Here is a 24,218-nt window from a genome sequence, read left to right as displayed (position 1 = left end):
CTTTTTGCTTTTCAGTGAATATTTGAGTCAGTGACATGCTCAAGTATAGCTCTAGTCTAAGAATAGAACGTGCAGTCAGACTATTCATGGCAGTGGCTGTTACCTCAGTATAGCGAGTATCGTTGTTAAAGGGCTGTGCTATTGCTGCCATGGAAATAAGAGCCTTCTGTTCCTGTTTTTCTTCTATTTTCTCCCTCTGGCTTGACGTCAGCGCAGTCCTGAAGTGCGCAGCTCAGCTCAGCAGCCGGCCAGGGAACGCACCATGCTTTAGTCATGTCTGTCTGCAGAGGAGCCCATCAACGTCGCCTTTGTGCACGGACAAGTGCCTCGGGTCAGAAAACACTGTTTTCTCTTGGGCTTTTACAATGAAGACACAAATATATCTGTCAGTTGCTTACTGATCCACCCCACCTAAACAATGGCCCCTGTTGATGACTTCATAAAGTGGGTGATTATTGCTCACTAACTTTCTTCTCATCACCCCTCTTGAATTGTGCCATTGTTTTTTTGTTTTTTTTACCCCTCTCCAGTAAGTGAACTTTTTTTTTTTTGGCACAAGGGAACTGTAAACACTGCCACATGTAAGAACAGAGCTCCCTGTGAAAATACAGACATGCCTTTCAACCCTTCTGTTCAGCATGATATGTTCTCAAGAAAAGGTTGATACTCTGCCTTAGTGCCTTTGCAGATGTTGATATGAGTCATGACATTATTCACTTCATATTACTAAAGTTGTAGAGGAATCATGCCCAGATGTCTCAGTTGGTCTTTAAGTGTGAGTCAGTGCATTAGTCTTCTGGAGAAGTCATGGTGTTGAAGATGTGGGGTCTGTCACGTGCAGCCTCTTTCAACCAGTCCATTTAGCTGTCTTCAAGTTAATGGGAAAATCACAGGCTATTTGATCAACTGCATGTTTACTGTGGCCTGCAGGCAGCCTGACCTTTTACAGTCACCAAAGAAAAGGTCAGTGAAGCCCTTTTTATGGTCTTCTGAAAGCAGCACTAGTCTGTGACTAATATGTTTGTCCGTGTTTTCATCATGTCCAATCTATAAATACATTGATAGTTCTTTTTTTAAACAATATATTACATGACTGTGCCCCTTTGTCTTTTTGTCTGAAGGGTAATATTAGAATCAGTGTAAAAGAATAGCTAAGCAGTTTATTGGTGTGATTTACATCCTCTTGAGCAGGGAGATATTAAAAAGCAAGTGTATAATGTCTATCTGCAGAGCTGTGTTCTCAGGTATATTTGCACCTCTTGCAAAACAAAGCCATTTGTTTGAGAAACAGATAAGGAACCTCTTACTTTTGTACACATAGTGCTGCATCTAGGCTGCATGATTTATGATGCATAGGAAACAAAAAAAACAAGTGTCAATATGTGAACAGCAATCTTCTTTGGAATGATGTTTCTTTACTATTAATCATAACTGTCTGTTGTCCCACAGAACAATTTAAGTCCCTCTCTTCCTTATTGTGTGCTTAAAATAACATCCGAAATGATAATATTAGCTATTCCAACAAGGAAGCACGAGTATTTTTAACTCATTTGTCTTTTTATGACCAGCTCTGAACTGAACTCATGCCAGTCCATGTGAGAGTTTTTGCTCTAATGTCCAAAAAGATGCACTTTCTGATTTTAAATCTGGCATAAAAAAAACACAACAGGAACTGTTAATTTTTTGAACCATTAAGCATAAAATTTATTTCATAAGAAAAAGTACACATTGGTAAATGTATAAATAACCAAATATATAATTTGTTTTGAATGACATCAGTGTTGTGCATAAATAAAAAATTACGGTAAGACAAATTCAGTCCTTAAATGGCAGTCTCTTATTGAAAGCAGAAGTTCTTTTCCTCTGTAGACCTGTCACAATATTGTCAGGTTTGAGTCACGTGTTATTCATTCATTCCCCACGTGGAGTGCAAAGTGCGGTCACACGCCGCCGTCTGGAAATATCCCGTAGCATCCTTGCCTGCATCCCTTTAGAGGTACAACACAGTCCACAGCCACCCTTGGTGCTCCTTTGGTCCTTCCAAAGGGCGATAACACCGACCATGCATTATGAGGAACGTGGACGAATGTCTCTAGTATCCTCTGACACTTCGGATTCCATAAACATGGAAGTGGAAGCTCTGGAATGGACTATTAGACAGTCCCCTTTAATTGATGAGTGTGTCCTCATGACAGTAGAAGGACGACATCAATATTCCTTTTCTCTTCAGCACGTTTCAGTGCAGAATAGCTCAACGCTCTTGCAGGGCAATGGATGGCACCCACTGGTTCCTGCAACGGCTTTCCTTGCAGTAACTCCCCACCTCGTTCAGCTTCAGATGCTCAGCTTGTGGGTTCTATGAGAAGGAAAGAAATATGATTAGTATTGCAAATCTTTTACAATAGCTTGTTTGGTACATCCCTGATTTGTGTTAAGGGTGCGAATTGCTTCTGGAACACGTTTATTAGCCAAGCTCATTATCAGATGCACTTAATGTTAAAACTGTCATTATTCATCTAATAGATTTACATATCACAAAGATATCACAAAAAAACGTTTTGTTAAAAAGTTAAAGATAGGCTAGTTAACAACAACAAAAGCGATGTAAACAAATTGCACAATTCCCCCCGAATGTTATTTTATAATTCGCACACTGTTTCTGTCAATGCCTTTGTAATATTCATAAAATACTTACAGTTACAAGTATGCAGTGGAGGTCTCTTGGCTCGTTGGCGTTGTTGTCAGTGGAGAGAGGCTCCTCGAGAACCTGTGCTAAACGCCTCATGCCGGACACACGCACAATGTTGATATCGATGTCACAGCAGAAAGCTTGGATGAGCGTGAAGTGGATCTGAAGCGCAACATCACTTTCGTCCTCCTCATCGGTCGCCAAAACGCACAGGACCACGCAGTCTGGGTCACTGTAAAAGTTAACAAATGCATTTCATTTAATATGCTATTCGGTATTTCCAATTTGCTCTAATGCATGTAACTGAATTGAGTAAAATACTTACACATTCATGAGTTGTGCAGACTCGTAGACTCCAACTGTCAGACAGTTTTGTCGTTGCGCAGCCACTAGCAGCTCCTCGAGAGCTTCACGTACTGTTTCCATTCTTTAAAAGAAAAAAACATTGTCAGTTTTAATTTATGAAACAGTTAAAATGAGAAGAAGAAAAACAACAACATATGTTTTAACCTCCTTAGTTATTATATGCGTAACAAGTAACTTACTTTCTGTCAGTGCTGCTGCATCCAACAACTTCCTCCAGAGTCATGTTTGTCCTTAAATTATATTATAATCCAGAAATCGAAATTCCTCCAAATAATATAATTCCAAAGATATGTCGCTCTTTGAAGGCGGTAGTAATCCACAGAAATTTCGAGTGGTTTCTCTCTCTGCTCCGATACTGTCTCGCTTTCGACTCGTGTTTGACTCGAGCTGTGAGAGAGGAGGTCTTTATAGCAGGAGTAGAGTAGTAGGCGTGGTTGAAACTGCAGTCGAAACCTCATGCTAGTTGCCCACGAAGGTTTCTATGGAGTCTCCTATTGTGTGTGAACTGTGAAGTATTGTGTCATCTACAGTTGTCTTTGTGTAGGGAACGATCAAGGAGCTATTTTCCATAATGAAATCCTGCAGACTAATCTGTTAAAAATGAAAACTCATTACTGATAGATGGTTGCTGATAGATGGATTTAAAGCTGCACCCCAATGATATAGGCTACAAGTAACTTTAAAAAAAAAAAATATATATATATATAGGCCTACATTGTATAATATAGATATATAGGCCTATTTTATCTGTGCATTTTTCACTTTTTGTGTGTTTACATTTAGTTATTTATTATTTTATTTTGTATGTTGTTTATTTTGCAGTTCTATTGCATTCTCACAGACTAGTCTATTTTGCAATGGCATTGCAAAATGTGCAAAAGGAATGAAAATAATAATAGCCCACATAGGCTATATCTTAAAAAATGCTAATGTCAACCAATGCACACTTTTACATGAAAACGGTTGCATTCAGACTGTAAAATAGACTGAAAAAATGGCTTCAGACTGTAAAATAGACTGAAAATGGCTTTCAATATGAAACATTATGCATTATTTAACCTTGATATTAATGTATATCTTTTCTATGTATTGTCTCAAATAATAATGTTCAAAATAATAATCATCATCATAATGTATAGCTTGATGCAAAATTCACCCAATTCGCATAACTATTTTGAACAGCCATTAAACAATGATCCCATGACTGTCTCGATTGTCCAGCGCTCCATCTGGTGGCGAGAACTGGAGGCCTGGGCACTGGGACATGTGCGGGCACGTACCTCAGAAATTAAGGTGATCATGAAGGTAATCATTCTCTGATTTCATCAGAACTAACTAGATCTGAGAATTACACGAACCTCCGCGATTTCGTTGGTTTCGCTGATTATGGTCAGATATCATTAACTTAAATCCTTTAGCTTTATTGTTATGTCAGGTGGTGATAATGTGTTATAACAAAATAAAGATGAGCTGTGAAGCGAAACACGCTCGGAGGTTTACTTGATTGTCAGAGGTTCGCCATTTTGCATGATAATCAGTTCAACCAGGCCTGTCGTGATTAGATTACATCAGTTCATTAAGATGGTGTGACAACGTTTGTTGCACCACAAATCATCTGTTGAAAACGTGTTTATAATCTTAATCCTTTTCAGGTGGCATCAATACCATACGGCCTTGCAAACTTAAGAGTTTAGCTCTTCAGTTTAAATGATAAACGCATAAAAGTTTTATAGGTCTAGCATGTTTGTATAGCACAATGGCCAGTCTGTCGATTGCAATCTTATTTTATATAGCCTTAGCCTATTTGACTTTTATATTTTGATATTTTTTAATTATTTGATATCCATAACTATAAGCTATGCATGTAGGCTACTTCATTAAAATATGTAACTAGGCCTAGCCTAAGCCCATAGGCTACCTACTTCGGCTATAGCTTTGCTTTAAAAACCTTTTCCCCGGTCATGTTTGGCACATCATATAATATCATACATTTTTTTTATTTTCTTTAACACAGTCTAAATCTATTTAAAGATTTGAAATGCTTTTCGATGTGCTGTGACAAACTTTTATAGATAGATAGATAGATAGATTTTATGTATTCATTTCTGTGATTTGAGATTTTATTTAAAATTATAATGGAACGATATGTTTTTAAATGGTTTACTTCTATTTTTTAATTTGGATTTTAGCCCAAAGGGCTACACAATTATTTAGTAGTTATTCGGAGGTCGACCCCTGGCGGTGTGTGAAGGTCTTGCAGGGTTCAGAGACCAGATAGGCTAATACTAATAAATAGGCTATATAAACGTTTCTTTAAAAATGTGAATACAACTCAGAAATTCTGTAACTCTTCAAATAACCTTTTATAACATACACGCTTAACAGATTAGAATATAAATGTAAAAACAGACTCAGTGAGAATCAAAGTTTCCTAGTTTCCATATTGAATGGCCAGCAGCTATCTCAGCATGTAGCCCATGACTGGTTGCCCACTAAGCTAAGCAGGGTTGAGCCTGGTCAGTAAGTAACTGGATGGGAGACCTCCTGGGAAAACTTAGTTGCTGCTGGAAGAGGTCTTAGTGGGACCAGCAGGGGGTGCTGCTTACCCTGTGGTCTGTGTGGGTCTGGGTCCCAATGCCCCAGTATTAGTGATGGGGACACTAAATACTATCAAAAAGCACCGTCCTTGTTTCGGATGAGATGTCTTATTTATGACCACAGAGAGTCAGACGAGGTCCTGTGGTCATAAACAATCACAGGATGTCCTTCGAAAAAAGAGTAGGGGTCCACGGCATCCTGGTCAAATTTGCCCATTGGCCTCCTAATCATCCCCATATACGGATTGGCTTCATCCCTCTGTCTCCTCTTCACCAATAAGCTTGTGTGTGGTGGCATTCTGGCGCAATATAGTGCTGTCGTATCATCCAGGTGGATGCTGCACATTTGTGGTGGTTTAGGAGATTTCCCCATGTAAAGGACTTTGAGTAGGCTAAAAAAATACTTAAACATACAGTGGTTTATATCACACATCAAGTTCTGTTTTAAAAAAATATTTAAAGTTCTGTCTTTCATTATGGAAAAATGAATGAAGAGAACCAACCATCTTGAATAATCTCATATTTAGATTTTTTTTTTATTTTTTACAGATAGAGGAACAGCAAGGTTCTTGTGAAGTTAAAGAATAATTAAAAACTGGAAACTGGAAAAAAGTTTAGTCTACTTCCTTCTGTAATGTAGTACTCTTTTACACTATATGCTTAACTATTCGTGTAGAAATTATTGTGATTGAGACAAAGTTAATTCACTTATAGCTTTGAATGTTTTTTAAAATTCTAGCTTAAGTTTAGTTGTCTTACATTTAAAGTAAACTCAAATGGTGCAAAGGACAACCTGTCCTGCAGTGATAAGTGATGAGCACTTTTTTGAGTTTAATTACTGAAGGATAGCGATTTGACAACAAAATGACAGGCCACAAGTTAACTGAAAAGATTTAACAGCGGTACTCAGATGTAGTCTCATGATACTCATGATATCATGCACTGCAATGTGCGTGTTGTTCGTGCTTGTATTATTATTGACTATCATTCCATCACCCACTTCGTCTTCTTTTTTTTATCAAAGTGTGATCCATACATGTTAATTGTGCAGTAGGCCTACGTAATGCAAGTTGGATGCCTTAAATTGCTGTTCACAATGGATGCCTCTTTTTTATTTTAAAATGAATCAAGATAGCTAAATTATGTTTTTTTAAAAAAAATTGTATTACTGCTGTGTATTGACTTGCAAAAAAAAAAAAAAAAAAAAGAGTTAGCTTAGGCTACTGAATGGTTGAGTTGTTTTTCGTTCATCATCATCTATTTAACTGAATAAATGCATTTTACTGAACTCGTGTATTTCCTATTTGATTCAGGCTGTTAAATGCAAAAACAATTGGCTACATGTTGAAGATTGCTGCAATAGTCTAGTGATGCTTGCAACAAGGCGGTCTGAATCCTGACTTTGATTGGTCAGCTTCAGTTTCATTCAAATTATCCGCCTGTTCCTTCAATAACGCTTGAATCGAATGCTTGTGTATTACATCATAAGAAGAATAACTTTCCAACATGGCGTCGGGTGTAACGGCAGCGATGGAATCAGAGGACCTGACAGCCCATCCTGGATTCAGCAATGACAAATACTCGATGTTGATTGTAATCGGTGCGCTCTATAGACCGCACATACTGGACTATATTGTGGTGGAGATTGAACGAGGTATTCCTTTTTAAATGTTGGATTTCTAGGAATAATAATAACAGTGTTAATCCAAGTTATAATATTTATTTGATATTATCATTATCTCTCATATCTATGTGTCGTAGAACTGGTTGCGAACATCTGGATATTCCATTCTTTGATTTTGTTATTCAGCGGTTCTTTGGTGAATAGAGATAGATGGATGAAACACGATCAGTGCGACTCATTGCGCCAGACACTTTCTCTCGCGTTCAGCAATACATTTTTACGCATATTTCAACAAGCTCTCGTATACCGTGTGTAGACTATATCTTTTAAAGCAATAATATCATGTTTATTCTGGTGCAAGATTCCCGCAGCTGCTCCCTGCACTGCAGTGTTATGACATCAGTAGGCTAAACGTCAAAAATAGCCACCTTGTATCACTGGTTTATTAGTAGCCTATGTTGTCATATAGAAACGAATTTTAAGTAGCTTAATGTGTTCTTCACACATCAAAAGTTTAGGCTGCATGTTAACACCCACCCCAGCGGTCGTTTTTTGCTTAACAGTTACATGTAAATTCATTTTAGTGTCCATCACCCTGATGAGAAATCCAACTTAATCTAGTTGTGTTTTGGAACAGCTGGTCTAAAATAACTTACACCTTAGACCAGCTAGAAACCAGCTACATGCTACCATTGTAAGCTGGATTTTTCCGCAAGGCAGTCATCAACATTTGAACAACAGAGACAGGGCTACCATTATAGTTATATGAGGCTTTAACAAAATGTCAGATGTTGACACCACAGATGTCTGAGTGATCAAAACCCGAGAAAAGCTTGTCTCCATGGTGAGCAGGCAATTTACTTAAATTAATTTTTTTTAAACTTATTTTAAGTAAATTTTAAGGGGTTAGTCTGCTTGCTCTCAAATCAACGTTGTTTTTGTAAAACTAGTACAGTAAGTGTCAATAAGAACATGTTTAATTCATTGAGTTTTGATGATGCTTTGAATTCGTAAAGATATTTGCAGCTCCTTACATATAGGTGTTCGGGCATGGGATGTGGACCTGGCAGTGTGTAACTTGGATGAGCAGCTGAAGCTCTTTACTTCTCAGCATTCTTCATATGAATCTAAAGACATTAGAGGTAAGGAACACTTTATTTCTGCTTTCTAATATTCATGAAAACAGAAATATGAATGTTTGGGGGGGATTTTTTCAAAGTCATACAGCAGACAAGTTTGTGAGGTATAAGAAGCAAATTTGGGTTGGCAGTGAAAGACATGAGCTACACTTTTAAAGAACACTGTTGGGAATATTTAGGAGCTCATTTGGAGCACATGATGTACATGTGGGATGCAATCTTATGAATGAACAAAGAAGCATGTTGTTCAGCTCCATTTAAAGTATCAGACATGCACAATATTATTCCACTTAATAATGAAAAATGTATATATTTTCAATGTGTATGAGTTATGTAAACTCATTAAATCCATTACCATAATCTGATTATGAAAATATTTCAGTTTCAAATAATCTAAAAACAAAACAAAACAACAACAACTGCATATTCCTATATTCAAAGAATTATGAGAATAGTGGATATTTATGTATTATTTAGAATATTTGTATATTTTATTACAGCCTGTCTGATGTAAAAATGCAGAAGTATGTTTTCTTTGCTTTATTTGCTTAATTCATTCATTAATTAATTATAATTGTAATATTTATATACAATATACACAGACTGTAAACTGTGTACTGCGCACAATCACAACTTCTGTACCTCCCGCTTCTATTATTCAGTAAATGTTGTATTTAGGTTGGCGTGTTGGTCCTAATTTGCTATTTCCGTACACACAGCAGAAAGACAGGAAGGAAGTGCTTTCTACCAATTGTTCAGACTTTGGCTGTTGGTGAAAAAACAGCAGTGGAACATTTTCTTGCATTAGTTTTGAAAGTGATTTTGCTGACAAATCATAGATAGACGTTTGCATATCTAATACTCGAGGAAAACGTATTTTATTTTGCATTGCTCTAGTTCTGTTTTAGATTATGGTTGCATCAAAACGGTTTGAAATTTGACTCATGATTTAGAAAGATTACAGAATAGTTCTTACACAGTAGGGGTGCATAATCTTTTTTACTTTTGAGTTTAGTGCAGTTTGCTTTGATTAACCTAATTATACATTATTTTTGTGCAATGCATTAATGTTTTCAGTTGAGAAATCTACATATGCATGCCATCTTTGTGTACTTATTAGGGGCCAAGCACCGAAGGTGCGGGCACCAATTTCTGATTATTTCCCTATTGACCCATTTTGTCTTTCTCCCTACAATCTCATTATAGGTCAGAAGACATTTAATTTCAGTTCAGATGTACTGGACATTAAAGTTGTAGTAAATCCATCTGAAGGGTTTCTCTACTCTGAGGTGTGTGACTGTTAAAAGGCATTTTGTTCTCTTCCTCAATTCTATTTATTTGTATTACACAATAATCAATACATGACAAGGGTTACATTTGATAGGTTTAGGCTAAATTTAGTGGGGGGTTTTAACGTAAACATTTGTAACAAATAGTATACACACACACACACACACACACACACACACACACACACACACACACACACACACACACACACACACACACACACACACACACACACACACACACCTGCATTACCTGCATATTTGCTGTATTCATTGTTCACTTTGTAGAAACAATATGCATATGTATATTTATGTATAAATTAAATATACTTTAAAATATATATATATTTTGAAATTCAGGTCCACAGCTTGATATCATCCATACCTCGGCACAAATTGCTGGTGCTCACGGGACAGTCGCTTGAGGACTCTGGGGATCTAGTCCTGCACACGGGGCAGTTCACTCCAAATGATTTCATCCAGATCTTTTCAGATGAAGAGGTTTGCCAGACTGTAATTGTGTATGCCAATATTTTAAAGTGTTTTCCTCACATTAGTAGTTTGAAAAAGTAGCTATATTTGAATATAATGTGATTCTTCTGAGCATTACAAATGATTCTGTTGTACTCTAATGTAATAGCTGTTTTCTCATACATTTGAATTAATGCTGTTTTCTGTACATTTCCAACAGATTCAAGCTCTCTTAAACTCTGTAAGCACACATGGCAAAGCAAACCTCACCTTAAGCTGCCCTAAAACTGGAAAATGGAAAAACTCAGTGCTAGGGAAGAACAACATACATGACATTATCGACATTAAGGTGAATCCTCTAATGGTACTACCCAAAATGGGGGGCCTTCAAGAGTTCACTGACCACATTTTTGAGTCCATAGAGCCACAGTCTCCATTTGATCTCTTAGAGCCACCTGGTACAGTAGGATTTCTCAAGCTATGTCGTCCGTGCTGTTATGTCTTTCCAGGAGGGAGAGGTGACTGTGCCTTTTTCGCTGTCAATGGTTTCAATATTTTGGTAAATGGTGGAGCAGATCCACGCTCTTGCTTCTGGAAACTTGTCAGGCATTTGGACCGTGTTGACTCAGTGCTGCTTACACATGTTGGAACAGACAACCTGCCGGGAGTTAACAGCCTGTTGGAGAGGAAGGTCGCAGAGCTTGAGGAAAACAAAACTGACTCACAGGAAAAGGAGCAATGGGCAAAGAATCTAATCTCTCCAGAGCTTGGTGTGGTTTTCCTAAATGCCCCAAACAGACTTAAAAAAGTTCAGGGTGATCCTAATGTACTACGAAGCAGTGATCTAGCAGCACTTATTTTACAGCATTTGGAAAAACTAAAGATCTCACCAGAACCGCTTTTTCGCAATTCAAGTGGCTCCATAGAACCAGTTATTCTTTTCCAGAAAATGGGAGTGGGATGTCTTGAGCTTTACATCCTAAATCCAGTCAAACGTAGCAAAGAAGTAGAGTCTTTCATGAATAACTGGCCAGATAATAGTTCCAAATCAAAGAGTTTAGATGGCCACCTAACCTCTTTGGTCTCTATATGTGCTTTGCTTGTTTGGCATCCTGCTAACCCAATGGAGAAAATCATTAGAGTTCTCTTCCCTGGCTCTACACCACAAGGAAAGATAATGGATGGTCTGGACAGACTGAAGCATCTAGAGTTTCTCAAGCGCCCTGTAGTGTGCTCAAAAGATTTTGAAACATCAAAATCAGATAAGAATCCAAAAGTTGTAGAGAGTCAGGACAGTTCCAAATCTGTCAAAAATGAATCCAGACCAAGTAATGGTGCTTCAAAAGACCGAGCTGTTCGTGGAGATCTAGAGCTAAAAGACAAAACCAAAGGCATGAATGGGAATGATCTGAAAACTGAAGAAAAGTCGAAATCTGTAGAAAGCAATGTGAAACATAAACACCCCAGACTAGTTACAAGGAAGGAGTCTTTGAAGGACAAGAGCAATGAAAAAATAAACATATCAGACTCAAAGAAACAAGAAAATGGACAAAGAGAAATGTCAGGTAGCAAAAATGCTTCAATGAGAAAACCAAAGATAGAGAGCAAACCCGAAGAGAGAAAAGCAATAAAGCCTCTTGGGAAAGATATAAAGAAAACCTCTGCAGGATTACTGAACTCAAATAAGCCTGGAAACGTAAAAAACGAAGCAAAATTACACAAACAGGCTGAGGACAAAGTCAAAAGCTTTAAAACTAACAAGGAGCAGCAGAATCAGAAGTTGTCAACAGACTCAGAAGATATAAATTGCTCCATTATGTCTTCACCAGAAGATATGACGGCAGATTTTCTGGAAATGGATCGAGAACAACATGATTTACTTGTGAAGAGGCAAACTGTTGACTTTGGGAACCTGAAAAATATCTCAACAGGTAATGCGCAGTCTATGTGTAGTAGCATAGTAAACCCTAGCAAGTCCGGAGCATCTGCGAGACCCTTTGTCAAAATAAAAAATGAGCTCTGTGTGAATTTAGACCTCACTCCCACTGAGTATACTTTGCTTGATGGGGCTTTGAAAGATGGGCATGAGGAAGTTTGTGTCAGTCCCGATGAAAAGACGTTAGAGATAACATCTCCTAGATCACGTCCAAATAGTGCTGGTCATACTCCTTATCACTTGTCACCTGAAGAGACCTGGGCCTCAAAAGATCATAGTAGTTTTGGCATTAATATGTGTCTTGGTTCAGAGAGCCAGCAGATGGGATTGTCCAAGTTTTCAGAGTCCGGATGCCCTAAAAGTAACCAAGAAAGTATCTCAACTTCCTCCAAAGAGAAGCATTCTAGTTTCCTGTCTCTCAGTTCTTTCAAGGATATGCCTGATATATCTCCCACTGTTACCACCACCACACACTCAATGCCTGCAGAAGTAAGTTCACCACAGTCCACTGAGGTTGATGAATCATTGTCGATGTCTTTTGAACAAGTGCTGCCAACAGTGAGCGAGTCCACAAACGAAGACGAAACATCTTACTCCAATGGACACCATGTCAATTCTGATTTCAAAGTAGGAATGTCTTTGTCTTTAAAGAAGCCTCACACCCAGAGGGCACCTCATGATGGCCCGGAAGGGTGTTCATCTGGAACGCATTGTCTAGTATTTGATGGTACCCACGATGTTGACCTTTGCTTGGTCTCTCCATGTGAGTTCAAACATTTCAAGCCGGTTGGTGATCAAGAGGATCCATTGTCACTAGGTTTTAGTAACACCAGCCCATTGAACCTTTCTGACGATAGTGACCACTCCCAAGATGTAGCTAAGCCCCTTCCACCTTCATGTTCAGCTAACAAGGCCACTCATCCAGCTCAGGAGACCCCTCTCACTTCTGCCAGCGACTATTTTTTCATGGCAACAGACTCAGATGTACATCCTGGTGTAGAGGATTGCCCATCAATTACTGCAGACGGACTTTTGGATTCTGATGAAGAAGGTGTTGTGAACCTGCAATCCCAGAACCTAAATGATGGTGGGAATTCTTGCAGAGGGAGTCATCCTTTGCCCAAGGATCCCCCACCCGCACCTCTGAAAGACTTACCTCCTCTTCCACCTCAGCCTGGTGCTTGTATGCCTGATCCTGTCAGCAACATAAAGCCTGGTGCAACAAAGGGCAGAAAAGCAGCAAGAGTTACACAGAGGTTAACATCTTCTAGTGTTTTAACACAAGGCACCAAAACCAGGGCTGGCAGTCAAGGTACTTCTGTTAGCGGCTCAAGAAGCAGCTCAGCAGGAGACATAATGGCAAGTCGTAGCACAGGCTCTGCTTCTAAACGATCGACAACAGCAGGTTTGAACTGATTTCACATCGTTTAGTTTTGTATAAATATTTATCTGGTACTGACTGGTGTCATAATGCATCAACAGGTAGCAAGGTTGGCGCTTCAGTATACTTGGACCTGGCTTACCTTCCCTCGGGCCATGGAGCTTTCACTGTTGATGTTGAGTTTTTCTCTCGCTTGCGATCGTCCTGTTACATAATAAGTGGAGACGACACACTCAAAGAAAGCTCGATGAGGTCCATTCTGGATGCATTATTGGAGGGAAAATCTGTATGGCCAGAGGATGCGCCGGTATGTATGAGTAAATATATGCAGAAGAAGTCAATTTAAAGAAACTCCTCAGAATTTTGGCCTCTCTATTGCCATCTATGGTTAAACATATAATTGCAAGTTACTTAGGGCTGTAGTCAACCAAAGAAATGCTTAGTCGTCCTGTCCTGTCCTGCGCAACGATCAGTCGACAAAAAAAAAAAAGACGCCATGTTTTGCATTTTGATTGAACATTTATTAAACAATTGTCATAGAGCATTTATAAAACAACAATGAAAAAACATCAATAATACATAAAACTATAATAATAATACAATTCTTTGAAAATTAAGTGCTTTTTTTTTTAACTGCAAAATGAGGAGCTCTGTCCTAGGTCTATAGTGACAGTCACAATCGCGCACCTGACCACACCACACACTACAAAAAATATAACTGCTAAAACTGCCAAATAATAAAAAATCCTAACAAAAGCTCTCGTTTATACAGGCTGTATATTCTTCTTTACTTTCAAAGCTATGGGTTAACTTTTGTCCAGCCGATCTAGGCGTTTTAAAACAAACACACAAAAAACCCAAATAGCCTAAAAAACAATCCTAATAATAATAGGCTGTATAGTAGAAAGGCCTATAGCTTTATTTTCGTTTTGTTACATTATTTAGGCTATTTTCAAACGCGTCAAGTGTACAAATAAAAACAAAAACATAAGAAAACACAATCTATTGAGTCAGCATAATAAAGCCGTTAAGGCTACTTACAGATCTACTTGCAGGCCTAGTCCACCTTTTTTATGTTGTGGGCCAAAAACAAAAACATGTCCACATTCTTGTGTAAAAGACAGCTCACAATAAATCCTGCTTTGGAAAATATGCGCTCTGCAGGAGTGGAGGTTGCAGTGATGCAGAGCAGGCGTTCGGCTGCCCGAGCAAGTCGTGGATATCTCTCCTCATTATTTAGCTTTAGGCCGCATAGCTTGCACTCCACGGTCTTGTCGTCTTTTTTTGTAAAATGCAGCCAGACAAAAGATTTAGATTTCTGGGACATTTTGTCGACTAAAGCCAAAACAAGTAGTGTTCTAACTGAATGAATACAGCAAAACTACCTATATTCCTTACTGAGCGCGAAGCAGCAGTGCAGCCAGCCCGAGTGTTCTACGTGGTGCGCTAAACTGTGGCGCGGTTACAAAATAAAATAGCCTAAATTAAAGCATTTAAAGTTGGGGATAAAACATAGGCTAATTATATTTAGAATACAGTAATATATAGCTGCTTATAAAGGAATAAATATCAAGGAGTAAATCAATGAAAATTTCTTTATTGGTGAAAAAAACTATTAAAAAAAATGATGCAACTGGTCGACCAATGAGAATGTCAGTCGACCAAGACGACATCGACCGATTAGTCGACTAAACGACTAAAGTTGACAGCCCTAAAGTTACTTGAATTGTTTTTTGTCATGCGACTTTCTGTCATGCCACTTCTACATGGATAGGTATACCTATGGTTGCCTGTGATCACCATATCAGAGTGGACCCAAAACAATATTCTGTAATGCACCTTTAAAAGCTACTACATTTTTGTGAGGATAATGTAGCATACTTACCGTAGTCTGTTTTATCTTTGTGTAAACTTCTAGGTGACCCTGATTCCCACGTTTGAATCACTGATGATGCATGAGTGGTATCGGGAAACTCAAGAAAAACAACGGCAACTGGGCATTACAGTCCTAGGTAGCAACAGCACTGTGGCAATGCAGGAGGAAACATTCCCTGCTTGTAAAGTAGAGTTCTGCTAGATGGACGGGGATGACACATGCTTTACATTTTCCATCTGTGTATCCCATTCTTATTTAAAGGGACACATACACACAAATTTCACCACCATAGATTCATATGTACAGTTATGTTCTCGCCAGATGCTTCACCAAACTACATATTTTGTGTTCGTGAAGGATTCCTAAGCAGGTAGCTAAGGACTAAAATACACAGTAAAATCACAAGTATTAAGTCAACACCTATATATGTATTTACTCTAGGAGTATAATTGCACTGGTTTGTTATTAAGAAGAGTATTTAATAGATTCTCACTACACAAAAGTAGACAGTAGTAATTAAATACTGCAAACTTTAACATAGCCCCCAAGTTCCTATCTTTCTATGGAAGAGGTAAACACACTTCTTTGGTAAATGCATTATTTTGGTTTATGCAGGTGATTGAGCTAGAGAATTGCATTGATTATGCCATTGTGCATGAAGACCATTGCATTGCTCTGAAAAGGATAGTATTATACCATTTTCCAGTCCCTTTGACTGTATGAGGACCGGTAGCTTCTTCACGCCAATTCACAAAGATATGGTATGAATGTACTCCACTATAATAGAAAATCACTATGAAATCTATTTAAATATGATGGCATGTAAGTGACAATTTCAGTCCATCCCATTTGGAAATGTGATAAGTAGAAGTGGCAACTGTGTGACACCAAGTATAAATTGTAACTGCAGTGCAGAGCCTCTGATATCTACTGTTTGCCTACTGTGCTTCTTTTACTGACTGCTGATGTAGTGCATACTGCTTCTTTATTTTTCTAGATGCATCTCCTTAAATCAGCACTATAAATAGAATGTCTGGTAGGTTCGTGGGGCACAGAATAATCTTGAATTCATGCATTGCTACAATCATATAGAGGAAAGTGTATAATATAGGCTACTTATATGTAATATTAATTAAATTAATTAAAACATTTAAATGTCATTGTAAATACTTTGCTGATTCCTTGTCAGTGTAATAGGATAAATCAATCACACAATGCACAGACATCATTTGTGGAAAAAATTGCTAAAAGTTGAGAGAATTTTTTTTTAGGTAATACTGTAAAGTATCAATAAAAATGGTTGAATATAATTAAATTGGACTATCCCAGATAGCAAGCAATCATTTAAACAATGTTAATAAAATGGGAAAAATAATTTGCAACACAATTTGTTGGCCACTAGAGGCAATAGTTCAGGTCATGTCTAATGCTGCCAGAGGTTAAACCATACAATTGGGTCTATTGCATTCAAAAACTAGTCATCATGTACAAACAGCAATGTCCATATTGAGACACAACTATTCATTTTATTTTATTTATGTTTTAGCCCTTAAAACAATAAAGGCTTTTGAACTTTTGCATCCCACTGAGTGCCTGGACTTATATTTTTTACATTTCTTTTTTATGAACATTTAACCCTTCCAAGAGCACCAGAGGATACAAGGGATACCAGCAGTGCTCCAGCTTCCCTTTGTCTAATGTTAATACAATATTGATGCGTCAACGCTAATTAATTAGATTCCCTGTTACATTGAAGTTCGTTAGTATAAATGGAGAAAAGCAAAGGGGATAATACACATCCCACAAGCCTTTACTGGTCTCCCAGCTTGCACTGTCAAACCTCTGCAACTGATCCAGAATGCTGCAGCTAGAGTGGTCTTCAACGAGCCGAAGAGAGCACACGTCACTCCTCTCCTAACAAAATTGCACTGGTTGCCGATTGCCGCTCGCATAAAATTCAAGTCACTGACGTTTGCCTACAGAACAACCACTGGCACTGCTCCCTCATACCTGAACTCATTACTTCAGACTTATGTGCCATCCAGAAACTTGCGCTCTGCAAGCGAGCGCCGTCTTGTGGTGCCATCTCAAAGAGGCACAAAATCTCTTTCTCGGACCTGTCCTTTACCATGACTGTTCCCTACTGGTGGAATGATCTGCCTAACTCAGCCAGAGCCGCTGAGTCCGTACCCATTTTTAAGAAATTGCTGAAGACGTATCTTTTTCGGCAGCATTTACAGTTTTTTCCAACTGCTTACACTTAAAATCTTTTCATGTCACACGATTTTTGAAACCTCTCACTCAAAGTGCAAAACTACACATCAAATCTCCAAAACCATAAGCTATTTCTCAGCCTTTGACTCAGTTTTCAATTGCATAAAACACTTTTTTCAAAACACTACACACAATTATCTAACTAAAACACAAAAATCTAACAGTAAGTGACTTGCTTTCCTTTTCCAAACACAACCAATCAAAATGCTACACTTATTCACCAGGCCACACACACACTCCTCACATGTGCAAACACTACAGTAATTGCTGATCACTATCCAATCTCTGCTTTACTGTAGTATAGGCCTATAAACAGGTAAAAGGTCAGACTACCTGATTTGAACAATAGATTCCTTCTAAATAGTATTTTTTTGGTTTACATATGTTTATGGTTTTGTTGTATGCTACTGTAAACAACAGTAATGTTAAATATTTTCTGTTTCTACATTGTATTGGTGTTTCCAGTGTAGATACACAAGGTTTACAGTGTACTTGTTACCCCTATCAGTATGAAGGACTAAAAATGACAGAAGTAAAAATAAATAAAATAAATAAATAAAAGTAGAAATAAATAAATATATAAATAAATGTATAAATACATGAATAAATACATATAGAAATGCATAAATAAATGAATAAATACATGCAAAAATACAGAAATAGCCATTACCAAAATGTATTTATTTTCACTATTATTTATGCATTTATTTATTTATTTCTACTTTTTTTTTTTTCTGTCATTTTTAGTCCTTCATATATCAGCAGATTACTTTCACTAACATTGAAATGTATATATAAGGCTATGAAAGACCAAAGAGCTTTAGATTTAGAACAACAGTGTTTGCATGATATATCCAAAAATGTACTATTATGAAAGAAGTGTTAGTCATTTGATGCAAATGCTTCATTCTGACGTGTGTTTATGGCATTTTGAATGCAGTGTTACATTTTGAAGGAGATATGAGGCAATTTGCATTTTGTGTGTGCAGTTTTGGGAATTGTGTGTAGAGTTTTGAAAAAAGGAGACATAGTTTTGAAAACGTGTGTAAGCAGTTGGAAAAAACTGTAAGCAAGGAAGTTTTAGCACAAATTAACGGCTCTGTCCATTACAATTTGCTTACATACCCAATCGGAGCACAGTTGATGCCTCCCTGACCTTACTGCATAAGGCCCAGCACCATTTAGATAAAACAAATGCTCATGTCAGAATGCTTTTTATAGATTTTACAGCAGCATTCAATACTGTAAATCCACAAATCTTAAAAGAAATGACCCTTCACAGTACAATCCAACGTACAGTATATATATATATATATATATATATATATATATATATATATATTTTTTTTTTTTTTTTTTTTTAGAATAGAGAAGAAAGTGTTAGTATTACTGGATTACAGTTTTTTCCAACTGCTTACACACGTTTTCAAAACTATGTCTCCTTTTTTCAAAACTCTACACACAATTCCCAAAACTGCACACACAAAATGCAAATTGCCTCATATCTCCTTCAAAATGTAACACTGCATTCAAAATGCCATAAACACACGTCAGAATGAAGCATTTGCATCAAATGACTAACACTTCTTTCATAATAGTACATTTTTGGATATATCATGCAAACACTGTTGTTCTAAATCTAAAGCTCTTTGGTCTTTCATAGCCTTATATATACATTTCAATGTTAGTGAAAGTAATCTGCTGATATATGAAGGACTAAAAATGACAGAAAAAAAAAAGTAGAAATAAATAAATAAATGCATAAATAATAGTGAAAATAAATACATTTTGGTAATGGCTATTTCTGTATTTTTGCATGTATTTATTCATTTATTTATGCATTTCTATATGTATTTATTCATGTATTTATACATTTATTTTTATATTTATTTATTTCTACTTTTATTTATTTATTTTTACTTCTGTCATTTTTAGTCCTTCATACTGATAGGGGTAACAAGTACACTGTAAACCTTGTGTATCTACACTGGAAACACCAATACAATGTAGAAACAGAAAATATTTAACATTACTGTTGTTTACAGTAGCATACAACAAAACCATAAACATATGTAAACCAAAAAAATACTATTTAGAAGGAATCTATTGTTCAAATCAGGTAGTCTGACCTTTTACCTGTTTATAGGCCTATACTACAGTAAAGCAGAGATTGGATAGTGATCAGCAATTACTGTAGTGTTTGCACATGTGAGGAGTGTGTGTGTGGCCTGGTGAATAAGTGTAGCATTTTGATTGGTTGTGTTTGGAAAAGGAAAGCAAGTCACTTACTGTTAGATTTTTGTGTTTTAGTTAGATAATTGTGTGTAGTGTTTTGAAAAAAGTGTTTTATGCAATTGAAAACTGAGTCAAAGGCTGAGAAATAGCTTATGGTTTTGGAGATTTGATGTGTAGTTTTGCACTTTGACTGAGAGGTTTCAAAAATCGTGTGACATGAAAAGATTTTAAGTGTAAGCAGTTGGAAAAAACTGTAATATACACTCCATGCACTTGCACAGAATAGATCTAAGGGCAATTGAGCAAAGGTCAGTGGTGTAGTCTAGTTTTTTGTAGTGAGTATACTGTGACCCCCCGCCTAACCCGTCTCATACTAACCCGTCTCATTACCCCATAAGCACCACCACACTCACTAATGCATACAGTCTGCAACGACATGTAATTGAGAGCATTATGAGACTTTACTTTACTACTTTACTTTACTTAATACTTTATTGTCAGACTGAGTCTGAATTTTTTTTTACATGAGACTAAGTGTTATCAACATGTCAATTTATTATAAGCAACACAAGACTTTAACAGCCAATGAAATTTAAAGCTGAGGAGACTGGACTGATTTTCTACTGTTTAGTGTTAATCACCATTTAACTCAGCCAGTTAAGAGCTACATTTAGCCTTAGATGTTATATGAATATGGTCCCTGAAGCACAGGTTTTATCAGCTGACAATAATAATAAAATAAAATAAACATTATAGGCACAAATACAAATTTACTTTTAGAAATGGTGCTTTTGAAAGAAAATGGTGTTATTGTTTTGGAAAGTTTACTGTTTAAATTAAAACATGTATGAAAATTTGTGTGATATTACTTTTTAAAATAAGTTTTAATAGATTTCATTATTATTATTATTATTATTATTTTACAGTACATTTTACAATGTACAATTTCTTTCAGAATTTCTTTTAGTTTATACCGAACTTTTATTTTGACAGGTTGTCGTAAAGACATTACAGTTTATGTGTGTGTATGATACGAATGAATGACGATAGTTTTATCAAATGAAATGGTGAAATTCTCCCTTAAGGAGCATGCAGGGTGGGGCTTGGGATGCACAGTAACTTACATCAGCAAAGTCCTGTCAATAGATAAGAAAACAACATAAATTATGAAACAAACTATAATAAAGTATAATAGCAGTCATGTTAAATGTAAATGAATCTTTCAAGGTCATTATTTGGGGTTTAAAGTCATATAATGTGTGTCGTGTGTGTTGTGTGTATAATGTCTGTATGTCGTCTAAAACAAAAACAAGACAATAAAAAGTCTAACGTAAACATAACATTAACGTACCTCATTTGGCACAAAATGTGGTGTTTTCCTTGATCCAGCTGTAACTGCATCTTCACACAGTCTCTTCACGTTGTATCGTCATGCCTTTAAAAAAAAGTCTTGAATGGCCTTTCCTTTTCTCGACGATTCATCTGGTAGCTTTTGTTTGAAGCCATTAAACTGCTCCAAAAACACGAGTAACGCTACTGCCCTTCATCTTAACGGGTGCGCTCGGCACGAAATAAACCTTATCACCGACAAAATAAAAGCCAATAAACCAGTTACAACGAGGACACTAACACATACAACCAGGGGAACTTCCACGAGTGTGAAATCTGGACCGGTAGCCTTATTTGGTTTAATTCTACGGAGCACTTTGATAACCTACCTCTATAACTACCTCTATTCTCATAGGTTCAGATTCTGTCAGAGTAACATTATGCACAATACCTACATTATTGTCAAATCTTGAATAAAAAGCATTTAAATTATATACAAAGCTATGGGGGTCATCATTAAACAGTTGTGCCTGTTTCTGTTGTTTGCCCATCATTGTGTTTAATCCTTTCCATGTGTCTCTGACATTACCGGTTTTATATTCATTTTCAACTTGACCTTAATACTGTATTTGTGCCTCCTTTATCTTACATATCATTTCTTTATTTAATTATTTTACCTTGTCTGTCTCATTCTTTAAAAATGCCATTCTGTGCTCTCAAAGCACTCTCTTAGGTTTTCAATTGGGTCTTTAGTCCATGAATGGACCTGCTGAATGACAGGTTCAGTCCTTTTTAGTATCTGTCTGTATTTTGGATGGAGGTGGATAACATTATGGTCTGAACAGCCTAATGGTGGGTGTAACCTTGGTACATAAGCACCATCCACATTACCAAAACATTTGTCCAAAGTTTCGCTCAGTCTCATGGACAAGTTATGTTCCAAATTCGGCAAAAACGCTGATAATTCACATTTGTTAAAATCCCCCAAAAGAAACACTGGATCATCCGATGAGTTGCGTAGTGCCATGTTGTAGCTGGAAGCAATGCCCTCGGCTGCAAATGCAAAATTTGGCCCAGGTAGGCCTACATAGACTAAGATAACAGTTATTTGTCCGAACTCACGGGGCAAGTAGTGTGGCCTGAATGACACCGAAAATAGTTCGTAGTGGGTTGAACAATAAGTTCCACGTACCGTGATGTTTGTTGCCCAGCTGTTGTGGACAAACATACACAATCCTCCTCCAATGGTTTTGGATGATTTCTGACTATCACGATCCAGTCGAATTAGCGTATATCCCTCAAGGTTTACATCATCAGTCTCCTCCGTTAGCCATGTTTCAGTAATGCAAAGCAGGTTTGTTCTTTTAAAGTCTCTATTATATTTAATTAATGCCTAGAGTTCAAGCATTTTGTTTTTAAGTGATCGAGCATTAGTTTGAGTAAAGTTGGGCAGAGGGAGACGGCTGCCGCGTCGTTTGAGTCTATTCCTGATTCCCCCTCTAGTACCTTTCCTTTTCCTTCTCCTGCAGATTACTTCTTAAGAGTAATTTAGATGTTAATTTGGTCTGTTGTCTTTATTTTACGATCAAGGTCTTTTACAAAATGTTTCTGACTTACTGTGTTCCTTAAGGAATTTGAAAATGAAATGATTAATATTTTTAGGAGAAGGAATGCGCTCTTTAGCATCATCTCAGACTGGAAGCCTTCTGTTAGCTCAGTTAAACAGGCTCGGATTCTACTGGTGGGTCCTGTTGGTGCTGGGAAATCAAGCTTCTTCAACTCTGTCAAGTCTGCATTCAACGGTTATGTGAGCAGCCAGGCCAACACTGGCACTGCTGGAACCAGTTTGACCACTCAGGTAGAAATGCAACTTGATTATTACACCTCTGACATTTTACAGAGGGATATATTGTGATTGGTTATCTCTATACTGTATTTAATGTAATTGCTAAATATTTGTGCCATGTAGTTCCGTACCTACCACATAAAGCCAGGCAGCGGTGTCAGCCATGTTCCCCTTCGCTCTGTGTGACTCGATGGGTCTGGAGGAGGGTTTGAACAGCAGTCTGGATGTGGATGATTTTGCCAGTATTTTCATTTCATTTTATTGGAGGATAACCCCTTGAGATGAAGCATCTCATTTTCGAGGGGGTCCTCAAGGTAACACCAAACACTTACATACACACTTACACATTCTAAAGCTCTCCCTCACCACCAACCATCCCAACATGTCCCATCTTTGTCCAAAATGTATTCACATAAACAGTATAGTATGATATTAAGATATTACAGAAGAAAACCATATTTGACTAAGCCACCAAAACAAACAAATATATAATACAAATACAAAAGTACATACCTAAGTATACATAACATACACACAAGTCAAACACCAGGGAAACATTTACATTGGTCACAGGATTGCAAGTAAATTAAAAGAGCTGACTTAAAGAGTGGAAAGGAAGAAATGGACCTTAAAGAACAAGGTAAGCTGTTCCAATCAGAAGGGGCTTTGAATTTGAAAGCACGTCTTCCAATGACTTTAGATATATTTGGGACAGAAAAAAAAGGATGATCAAGGTGTCTCAAGCCATAAGTTGACCTATATGGGACTAAATGTTGCTTCAAATAAAGAGGATAGTTAAAAAAGATACATTTATAAATAAACTGAAACCAGTGTAGCTGTCGTCTTGCCTTTGGTGATAAGAGATTCAGTTGTTGGTACATATGACAATGATGGGTTAGAAACGGACATCTCAGCACAAATCGACAGAGGCTGTTATAAACAACATTTAAGATTTAAGGCATGATTCTGTTGTACTCATATAGACAACGTCAGCATAATCAATAATAGGAAATAAAAGCTGAGTTACAATTCTTAATCTAATCGATTGTGTGAAGCAATTAATCGAACGGTATAATAATCTTAAATTATAATTTACTTTTTTCATTATAGAGTCAATATGAGGCCTGAAGGAGAGGTTGGAGTCGAGCCAGAGGCCCAGATATTTA

At 37.2% G+C, this 24,218-nt stretch overlaps 3 protein-coding genes across 4 annotated transcripts in view; 2 read left to right on the top strand and 1 right to left on the bottom strand.

Annotated features, from left to right (window-relative positions):
• Positions 1–1,685: 1,685 nt before the first annotated feature.
• On the bottom strand, positions 1,686–3,434 carry gadd45bb (growth arrest and DNA-damage-inducible, beta b). The gene is made up of 4 exons (XM_079613180.1): positions 3,235–3,434; positions 3,015–3,116; positions 2,696–2,921; positions 1,686–2,356 (listed from the first exon to the last, which is right to left on the bottom strand). The coding sequence occupies exons 1-4, from the start codon at positions 3,276–3,278 to the stop codon at positions 2,252–2,254; spliced, it is 477 nt and encodes a 158-aa protein (XP_079469306.1). The 5' UTR covers positions 3,279–3,434; the 3' UTR covers positions 1,686–2,251.
• An 812-nt stretch (positions 3,435–4,246) lies between these two features.
• Positions 4,247–16,517, top strand: map1sb (microtubule-associated protein 1Sb). Of its 2 annotated transcripts, none has more exons than XM_079613604.1 (7): positions 4,247–4,360; positions 8,317–8,418; positions 9,622–9,704; positions 10,065–10,205; positions 10,396–13,516; positions 13,594–13,799; positions 15,411–16,517. In XM_079613604.1, the coding sequence occupies exons 5-7, from the start codon at positions 10,537–10,539 to the stop codon at positions 15,567–15,569; spliced, it is 3,345 nt and encodes a 1,114-aa protein (XP_079469730.1). In that variant the 5' UTR covers positions 4,247–4,360; positions 8,317–8,418; positions 9,622–9,704; positions 10,065–10,205; positions 10,396–10,536; the 3' UTR covers positions 15,570–16,517. The 2 variants fall into 2 exon arrangements, with proteins under 2 accessions (XP_079469730.1, XP_079469729.1); XM_079613603.1 differs by lacking the exon at positions 4,247–4,360 and adding an exon at positions 7,094–7,306.
• A 3,627-nt stretch (positions 16,518–20,144) lies between these two features.
• The window catches only part of LOC306998982 (interferon-induced protein 44-like), a gene marked incomplete at its 5' end in the record, with an annotated part of 11,905 nt that continues 7,831 nt past the window's right edge, over positions 20,145–24,218 (top strand). The window contains 4 exon segments of the mRNA XM_079613379.1: positions 20,145–20,185; positions 22,869–23,064; positions 23,176–23,220; positions 23,222–23,294. Of these exon segments, the coding sequence (XP_079469505.1) occupies positions 20,145–20,185; positions 22,869–23,064; positions 23,176–23,220; positions 23,222–23,294 (355 nt within the window).

Source organism: Phoxinus phoxinus (genome assembly GCF_949152265.1).
Source record: "Phoxinus phoxinus genome assembly, chromosome: 5".
Classification (NCBI taxonomy): Eukaryota; Metazoa; Chordata; class Actinopteri; order Cypriniformes; family Leuciscidae; genus Phoxinus; species Phoxinus phoxinus.
The sequence above is the reverse complement of the archived record's forward strand: the minus strand, read 5'-3'. Positions and strand labels throughout refer to the sequence as shown.

Bases quoted from the DNA above. Each gene is read 5' to 3' on its own strand.
- map1sb (XM_079613603.1), top strand. From the start codon at position 7,159: ATGGCGTCGGGTGTAACGGCAGCGATGGAATCAGAGGACCTGACAGCC. The intron at 7,307-8,316 runs GTATTCCTTTTT...CCTTACATATAG, and splicing joins TGTGGTGGAGATTGAACGAG to GTGTTCGGGCATGGGATGTG. The intron at 9,705-10,064 runs GTGTGTGACTGT...TTTGAAATTCAG, and splicing joins AAGGGTTTCTCTACTCTGAG to GTCCACAGCTTGATATCATC.
- gadd45bb (XM_079613180.1), bottom strand. From the start codon at position 3,278: ATGACTCTGGAGGAAGTTGTTGGATGCAGCAGCACTGACAGAAA. The intron at 2,922-3,014 runs GTAAGTATTTTA...TAACTTTTACAG, and splicing joins TCTGCACAACTCATGAATGT to TGACCCAGACTGCGTGGTCC. The intron at 2,357-2,695 runs GTAAGTATTTTA...TCCTTCTCATAG, and splicing joins TCCACTGCATACTTGTAACT to AACCCACAAGCTGAGCATCT.